This window comes from Taudactylus pleione, unplaced genomic scaffold (genome assembly GCF_031769625.1).
Source record: "Taudactylus pleione unplaced genomic scaffold, aTauple2 ptg000757l, whole genome shotgun sequence".
Taxonomy (NCBI): Eukaryota; Metazoa; Chordata; class Amphibia; order Anura; family Myobatrachidae; genus Taudactylus; species Taudactylus pleione.
The window spans coordinates 5311468-5321034 of NW_028285159.1; the positions used below are offsets into that span (position 1 = coordinate 5311468).

At 43.1% G+C, this 9567-nt stretch overlaps 1 protein-coding gene across 2 annotated transcripts in view; it reads left to right on the top strand.

Annotated features, from left to right (window-relative positions):
• Positions 1–9245, top strand: part of LOC148477034 (ADAMTS-like protein 1) — a 372270-nt gene extending 363025 nt beyond the window's left edge. The window contains exons 27-29 of one of the 2 annotated variants that reach the window (XM_088457315.1): positions 443–552; positions 4728–4978; positions 6369–6442. In XM_088457315.1, the coding sequence (XP_088313441.1) occupies positions 443–552; positions 4728–4977 (360 nt within the window). In that variant the 3' untranslated portion in view covers position 4978; positions 6369–6442. Of the gene's footprint in view, positions 1–442; positions 553–4727; positions 4979–6368 lie in introns of both variants that reach the window. The other variant, XM_088457316.1, reaches the window with a different exon arrangement.
• The last annotated feature ends 322 nt before the right edge of the window (positions 9246–9567 follow it).

Sequence of the window (9567 nt, forward strand, 5' to 3'; positions counted from 1 at the left end):
TTGTCGGATCTGCATAGACCCGGCTTTTCCGGCATTGAAGTAGATGCTTGAAGAATACGTCATCTCCAAGCGCCACTGAAGCCGGACCAATTGGCTGGCATGCGGCGTTCACACTTCAGGGTTTCACGGGTTAAGCCCGTGTTAAACCCTGCAAGTTACCTGGGTTGGATTGCCAGGTCACTAGACCCGGCAATCCAGCCCTCTCCCCTTTAACACCAAGGAGCTACCCGGGTTAACCCTGCAATAACCCGGGTTTTACTTCCGGTGTAAAAGGGGTATAAGATAGCATCAAAAGTTACTGAAGAAATGTTCTTTTGTTTTAGTTATTAATACACACTTTATACATTTCGCTTATGTTTGTTGACAGATATCTAAAAAAATCTAAGAATGTTTTCGAAATCAAAGTGGTATATAATATATTGTTCTTCATCTCTTTGTGCAGTGTCATGGACAATGCATAGGACCACGTATGGCTGTACAGCAAAGACAAGTATTCTGTCAAACCCGGGACGGAGCCATCTTGTCACAAGAACAATGCCAGGTCTTGCCAAGGTAATCCACAGCTGAGTACACAAGTTCTCCAAGCATTCTTATATCTTGTATAAGTACTATAACTTCAATACAGTATACTGTATATATACATACACTTCGACTGACGGACTGCACACTCTACCTCCTTTGAATACATGAAAATCCCAAAAAATGGGCACTCACCGCATCTTAATGTTAAAAACCAACGAGGAATTTATTAACTCATATACATATTGGATGTCGACCTTTGTCAAGACCAAACAACAGGAAACACCGTGGCAACCACCCAGGAACCATGATATACATATATATTTATATACATAGAATTTTTGATGAAGGCAACACTCAGAGCTGAAAAACTGGTAAAAAAAAATATCATGCCGTTTATTACAATAAATGCCACGATTTTTCAGCCTCTGAGTGCCGCCTTCTACACGAAGGCAACGGAGCGTTATCTTTTACTTGGAAGTGGAGTGCCTGACCTAATTTTTCTACATATTATATATTATATATATATATATATATATATATATACATATATATATATATATATATATATATATATATATATATATATATATATATATATGTTAAAATATAAAGCAAAGGGGTCGCTCCATAGTCCATAAAAGTTTTATTTATAAAATATGCAGTTAAAAACAACAACTGCTGATGAGTACACTCGTGCTAAATATCTCACAGAGTGGGCTGATTACTACTTGGTTCAAAGCATAAGGACCCAGGCAGATTGCCGACCACCACTCCATCGCCTTCAGTGACAAGCCGCGCACCATCCACTCCTCCAGGAGCTGCAGCACGCCTCTCCACCTCAGGCTGGAAGACGGACACCAGGGACGCCGGGTCACGTGATCGTAGCGTCTGCAAGCCACGATCGATCACGCATTCTTACTTTGCAGCATTTTTTCCACACCTGCCTAAAACATTTACACAGTACTGTGTGTGTTATATTATTATTATTTTATATTTTATTTTATTATATTATTATTATATTATAATATATATACACACACTGAAGTGCCAAAAGTCATGGGATAGATGCCTAGTATCGTGTAGGACCCGACTCCCCCTAGAGAAGTGCAGCAACTCAACGTAACATCGATTCCACAAGTGGACGGAAGACCTCTGGAGAGATGTTGACCCATTCTGTCTGGATAGCTTCCCACATCTCCTTGATATTTATAGGTGCAGGATCTTGGGTGCGAACGGACCTCTCCACCATGTCCCATAAATGCTCAATTGGGTTCATGTTGGACAAATGTGGTGGCCACACCATTCGTCTGAACTCTCCAGAATACTTCTCAAACCAATTCAGGATAGCTCGGGACCGATGACACGGTGCATTATCCTGCTGGAATATTCCATTGTTGTAGGGATACATGAAGTCCATAAATGGCTGCAAATGGACATCAACAATGCAACATAGCAGTTACAAGTCTATGACGTGTTCAGGCGGACCAATTGACCCAACCCATGTCACGTGAACACACCCCACACAATTGTGGAACCATTACCAACTTGCACGGTGCCTTTTTTACAACTGGGGTCCATGGGCCAACTGTAACAGTGATTCCTCAGACAACACCACATGTTGCCACTCCTCCAGGGTAGAATTAATGACATTATGAGCCCAAGTGAGACGATGCGTCCAGTGTTATAGTGTTAAGAGGGGCACTCTTTTGCTCCCATATACCATGTAAGCTAAAGAACGCTGCACTGACCTGCTGGCTATGCGTCTGGTACCACCTGCATTCAATGTGGATGAGATTTGAGCGAGTGTCGCTTGTCTGTTACTAGGGACAATTCTGGCCAGACGCTGCTGGTCACGAACATTAAGCTCTCGTGGTCGGCACCTATGCTGTTCACAATGGGTGGTACTGCCTTCCATTAGGTATTCCTGGTATACACGTAACACCGTAAATCAAAGAATGTTGAACTCTGACAATTCACGTCACCTTGCCATGCGCAGCCTAGCCGGTTTTTAAACTGACTCATGAGATGTCAGATTACAACTGAGGCAGGTCTGGGCATGTCCAGTACGTCACAGTACGTTGACATCACCTACCATTTTCTTTACATCCCGTGACTTTTGACACTTCATTGCGTGTGTAATATATATATATATATATATATATATTATATGGTCGTGAAGATGGGGCGGAAGCTCCGAAACGTCGCTGTCTCCCAGTACAAGTTTTTGTTGCATTTAATGTGTCTCTGAGTGCTGGTTTATTGGATCTGTATATATAGACATATATATTTTTATATAAGAAATATTCTTATGCATGTGTATGTTTTAAATTGTCCTTTTAAATTATTTCAGAATAGGATAACCATGCTCAATTTCATCTGGTGATTTCCTTTTCCTGTGGAAAATGTTGAAATGCTGTTTCCTAGCAATCAGACTGTAAGCTCTCTAAGCCTGACTCTTTAGAGCCTATACAGTAATGTGCTCATATCTGGAGCTTCACTGTTCTTTTACATTCTTTGTTTCCATATTTTGGTATGAATATGAGTGTACCTTATTATACTACTCTTCCTTAAGGTGCGTACACACTGGGCGATAAAGTGGACGACTGAACGATAACGATATCGTTATCGTTCAGTCGTCCACTTTATCGTCCATTTTTAACCCCAGAAAGATGAACGATAACGACGACGTGCGTTCCTGCGGGTCGTTTGTCATTATCGTTCATCGGGCTGACATGCAGGCCAACCTGACGATCTCGTCAGGTTGCTGCATGTCAGGGAATGGGGGAGAGAGCCCGGCGCTGAACGATATCGTTAATGATATCGTTCAGCGGCTGTGCTCAATGTCATGAACGACATTGAGCACAGCCTGCCGGGGACAACACTACACGATATCGCTCAGGGAGCATATCGTGTAGTGTGTACCCACCATTAGAGTTTTGGCTTTAGTAAGTGAATATAGCATGCACTGTCGGACTGGGGCATGAAGGGCCCATATACTAGGGTCCAATGGAATTATGACTGTCATACTTGTCTAATCTGCCACAATGGCCGAGAGGCTCCTGAAAATCGGGTAGCCCTTCCCAGCCGTCCAGAAAAATGGCAAGCCTCCTGGAGCCAGCTGCCACCCGCCTACTTACCAGGTGAAGTGCGAAGTCCGGGCATCAGATGATGCGTTTTGTGCTGAATCACCTATCGTACCCACGCCCTCCACTGTGCAATTCCAGTAATCTCTGCATTGTATAGCAAGGGTCGTGGCCACGATTATGTGATTGTGCCGCCACACCTCCCACACTGCTTCCTATGCCACATCTCGTACTGTGCCTATGTTGCACTGCTCTCTGCTGTGCAGACCAGGCTGCTCCCTCCTGCTGTGTCCAGAGAGTCCCGTCCCCCCCCCGCTTCCCAAACACACACTTTAGTGGACAGGGCTGTGAATCAGAGGGCCCAATGGAGATATCTAGAACCAGGGGTGTAACTAGAACTTTGTGGGCCCCACAGCAACATTTCAATGGGCCCCCAATGCTTCACACAGGGCCCCCAGATCACAGTATGCCACACTGCTGCCGCTCTTCTCATAATGTGTTTGGCGGGCTCCTGCTAGGGATGGCCAACAACCATCGATTAATGATTTTGCCATCATGATGTATTGAATACAGCAAGGTCGAGTTCCTACTGAATAGATAAAGTGTCCAGCAAGGTGCAGGGGAGGCGGACACTCTTCTTCTATGGGCCCCATAGCAACAGCACTCTCGCTGCACCAATTGTTGTTTAGCTCTTGTGTAAAACGAAAGTAGTATAGGTATATTAATCTTGATACAAAAGTACAGTGTTTATTGACCCTTTAACTAAATTAAATCCGATTAGGGACAAAAGTGTAAGAAAGAGGGTCAGAGATAGTAAAGTTCAATAGAGACATAGAGGGTTATTTTTCAACATTGGTATTTGGTGCAACACTGCTCTTAAGCTGTAGAACTCATTCAGCAGTCAGATTTATTTGTCTAAGTAGTTAGACCATGAAAGAAAATGTCTGATTGGTTGCTATGGTTTTACTGCAACAACTTTCTCTCTGTCCCTCCAAAATAATGATATTTAATTTCAGCATTCATCCTCTCCAGTATTTTTCTTGATTGTGTTTTTGCCACTCTGTGAATCAGATTTCTTATTTATAAACCTGCTAAAAATGCAGTGTGTTTTCTTATAACCAGGCCTCTAAGTACCCGGAATTGCTGGTCAGACATCTGCAGCGTGCACTGGCGAGTTTCACCCTGGACCCTTTGCACGGCAACCTGTGGCAGTTATGGCTTCCAGTCAAGACGTGTCGAATGTGTTCACCACCGAACCGGTAGACATGTGCAAGATAACATGTGTTCTTGGAGACCTCGACCTTCTAACTGGCAGCGCTGCAATATGGCACCCTGTGAGAATGGTATGAGCTGTAAGGGCTGGATTTACTAAGGTACAAATTAGGTGTGTCTCAACTCCTTTCTAACCTTTCCCCAAATCGCTGGTAAAGGAATGACAAGATTGTTATGCAGAAGTTGCACAATTATGGAGAAACAGTCTTTGATTTAGTAAAATTCTGCTGAAAACCTATTGACTGTTATTTCACCACACAGTTTTCCAGTGATTTGTTTGCAATTTGCATGCGATTTGGGGAAGTGTGTAAAATGCACAGTGGCATTTTCACATCCCAACAGAATCTCACCTTACCAAATGTAACCCTAAATAAAATTATTTACGCTATATACTGAATTTGAATCCTATAAATGTGTATTTACATTGGAATCAGTATGGGATGCCAGCAGTCTGGATCCTGGCTGTCAGAATCCTGACACCGGCATCCCGACAGGGCTAGCATACTGACACTTGTTGTTCGGTATGCTAAGTCTCCCCCTCTCCCTACCCTAGCCCTCCCTCTTTGGTGTCTAGCCCTAACCTCCCCCCTAGTTCCTGAACCTAATCTCCCTCCCCACACCCTAAGCCTAACCCTCCCCCTTAGTGCCTAACCCCAGGGACGAAACTAGCAATTTTATCACCCGGGGCAAGGCAGTAACTTCCCCGTGTATCTGTTATGCTTAGTGGCCGGTGCTGCCGCTCTTTCCTCAGCCCCGGGACACTTGAGGCCAGGCTGGCGGCAGGTCCTAGTGCCCGCCGCTGTCTCTATCAAATCTGACCTGACGTAAATAACAGCAGTGTTGCTGTAGCTCTACTTAGAAAAAAAAATCCAGAAATGACAGGGTAGGCCCGCGTGGCTCCCCCTATCCCCCACTCGGCAGCATGTCTAGCTCCCCCTCAAGTCAGGCACCCGGTGCATGTGCACCCCTAGCCCCCCCCTAGTTGTGGCCCTGCTAACCCTAACCCTCCCCCTTAGTGCCTAACCCTCCCTCTAGTGTCTAACCCTCCCCCCCACCTCGCTACTTACCTTCGGTATCCCGGCGGAGTTGGGATGTCGGCAGCGGGATTGTGATAGGCGTTGGGATTCCGGCGGCGGTAGTATCAGTGCCGACATCACGGCCGCCGGGTTACTGATTGTATACCTTTACATTTATTTTGGGCAAAGTGTAGTAGATTTCATATTACAGGTACAACATCTGCTACTGTAGATGGATTATCTGAACTATAACAGTAGAACAACTGTAACCATGTCTGTTGGACCATCTTAATTCTGGCTGGATACCATACTCGGAGAAAGCTCTAATGTGAATGGTTATAGCTTTCTAAACTGTTGTACTGTAAGCATACTGTAAGGCTTCCAAGATGGATGCAGTTAAGATTTGTGTTCTTATATAATTATAACGCAAAACTAATGCTAATAAAACATCTTCTGTTTTTTTTCTTGTTTTTAGTTGACTGCAGAGATACAACCCTGTACTGTGAAAAGGTGAAACAGCTGAAACTTTGCCAGCTTGCACAGTTCAAATCTCGCTGCTGTGGGACTTGTGGGAAAGCGTGACAATCGATTCAGAAGCCTATTTTTGCTTTATCTAAGGAAGGAGATGTGAAAAAAGAGGCTGCTCCACAGGCTTGTGATGATCCTGTAATTATATTTATTTGTGCGCTGTCTAGACCTTGAAAAGGACTTGACAAGGATGTCTTCCATTTCTGCTGGAAGGACCTTTGCAGTAAATAACTGACTCACGTGTTTCACATGAGCTGAACTTGGGAAAAGGGCTTAATTACAAGCCTAGGATACTGAGCACAACTATTGTTGGTTGCACCATGAACATTAGGGGGGTGGTACATCCCTGAAAAGGATTTCTAAGCAATATAGGAACAAAGGGATTTGATAGGAACAAATTTGTTTTGTTGGAAACAAAGTGGACAATATTGGATGTACATGTATTCATAATTTGTTTGATTTTTCTTCAACTTTTTTTATTCTGCTTGTCCGCCATCCCCACTGTGAGACACAGAGCGTTAAACACTGACGCAAACTATCTAAGCGATGGGACCAATCATCTACTGGATTTAAAAGAACCAAATATGAAAGACTAAGTTGTGTGAACGATCACAGTAGGAAGAATAGCATTGCTGATTTGTGAACCTGTTTCTCGCACAGATGTGAAATATTTGCCTTAACTTTTATGATGACAAGGGTTACGGGCACTTTGTATCATGCAATGATATGTGATGTTCTAGGGTGTGTAAAATAATGTTGCACAGTACAAGATGCATAGGAATGTTACCAATGGAATGTGCTTAGCTGGCAAGTGACAGTCTCCTCAATAGTTACAGGCACTTTATGGGTGTGATGTGTGAGAAGGTCAAAAATGCAAACAGAAATGTGCGACTCCTAAAAGAAATGCATTGTGACAGGCGATGTGTTTGGGGCTAGCGTGGATTATTTAAGCTTTTAAAATCACTTTTGCTACTTGTACAGTTTAATGCCACTGGACTTTTTATTTTTCGCTATCGGTGGGGTTTTTTCCACTAATCCTAAACTGTGATTTGTTGAATTGGTGGCCCCATACCAGTGACAGATATAGATTGGCATTACTATCACGGGGGAGCTAATCAGTGTAGGTTCTGGTTATCTTATAGGAAATGTGACTTATTCCCCATAATGCTTCACACATGTAGGTATAGTACTTCTTATTCTAATATGAAACAAAAGGAAACCACATTCTACTTGTCATTTAAATCCTGCACCATGTAACTTACATATGTTTCTGTCTCTTACAGCTTTTTCAGCCACGCAAACAATTATTGAGCGTACTGCACACACTAAGCTCTCAGCACCAATGAAAACTCTGTTTATGAACACTGTTTGTTTGAGCACTTAGAAATCTTACAGTTAGATTGAGGACAGCTAATGAATTATATCCAGAAGATAGTGTAGTTCAGTGCTGGGGCTAAGCAGAAGACTCCATCATAATCAGTCATCTTATTATCAGACACATTGGTAAATTATGTCTCTCAGATGGGTCCTTTGGCTGAGAAGCAGCAGAATCAGCCCATCTGTGACTGGCATAATATCTGGGGTAACCAGAACAGAAATCCCATCCATTGCTCAATTAAGATGCAATTATAAATGAAAACCTGTAATATATTGAAAAAAAAATATTGCCACAAATTAGCAAATATATTTGTCATTAAAGTTATCACTGTAAGCACTTAAGGATTACGGAAAATAAATCCGGGAGTTATGTAGTCCCGCACAGAGATTGAGATGACCAGCAATTCCGGTCATTGGTGGGCTATTGCTAAATTCTTTATGGTAATGTATGTTGTAATTATCATTACGTTAATCAGAGTAACTGCACCAGAAACCACTGAAATAACTTTCCTTATTAAACCCTTTTCCTAAAATGGAGCACACGATACAGCCACTTTGTTAAATGATGTTCTGTGGCTGATGCAAAGATGAATGCAAGTCAGTCTGTGGAGTGTATTTTGTGGATTTTTATTTTGCACACCCTCCCATGCGTAGACAACTACAGGCATTGCTAAGTCGTATGCAAACCAAACATATCTTGCGTCTGAAGGGGCGAAACTGGGCTGTAACATTGCGTTCTCACGCAGATAATGCTCTGTGAGAGAATCTGGATGTAATTGTGGGCAATGCAGGGTTGTGCTGTACAGTAAATACGCCTGTTTCCAGATGGATCTTTACAGTGCTGTAACCAGAACGCTGAGCGCTCTGTGCCGCCCCTGCCACCACTGCGCATGACGTTGCACATAGGGGGTGGGGCCATGGGCTCCCGTAACTTCAGCAGTGCCAGGGAGTCATGAAGGCGCTCTAGGCAGCTGTTATTACGGCGAGGTGCAAAGGACTCTACAGCAGCACTTCCGCAGCGATACTGGCTGCAGGGTGTGCCGTTCCAGGCACCCTTCTAGCTAGAAGCTAGGGCAGAAGGGTGGTGATGGTGTTGCAGCTGTTGCCCACAGAGCCTTGCGATCTGTGCAACCGCACCGGTCACACAACCCTAGACTGGCATCTAGTACAGGCTGGTGCAAGTGCAAACAGAGGATTTTGACAGCTTTCAAACTAAGTGTATGGAATGGATGGGGAACAATTTGGCCGGTGAGATGCGGTCTACATACAGCTTGCATTCATCTCTGCAATGGCCCCTCTGTGAGCAAAGTGTGTGTTGCCAAGTTACAGCATATTATTAATATAAAAATGTTTATGTATGTATAACATTGTTTGTATTTATTAGGGGTTCTTGTACAAAAAAAGTGCAATATTAATAATTGTACATTGTTTTTCAGATAAAATTATTTTTGGGACTTTTTACTGCCATGTGTATTTGACTTTGTATTGGTGATTTAAGCTTGTCCACAATATTATTGTGTAAGGGGAAATGGAAAGACCTGATATATTTGTTTTCCAATACACCTACGTTTAAATAAGTTATAGCTCTGAAAGAGAGCCCAGGCATATGTATGGATTTATGGCTTTCTGGGTATTTTTAGCTCATCTGTCTAATGTAAAAAACAGCAGACCTCCTGGAACAGATAAAACCGCTTCATCTGTTAATTATTAAGGAGGTCACCCATTAAATCACCATTCAGAAGATAAGATGGTGGTTTTGATAAATCTGA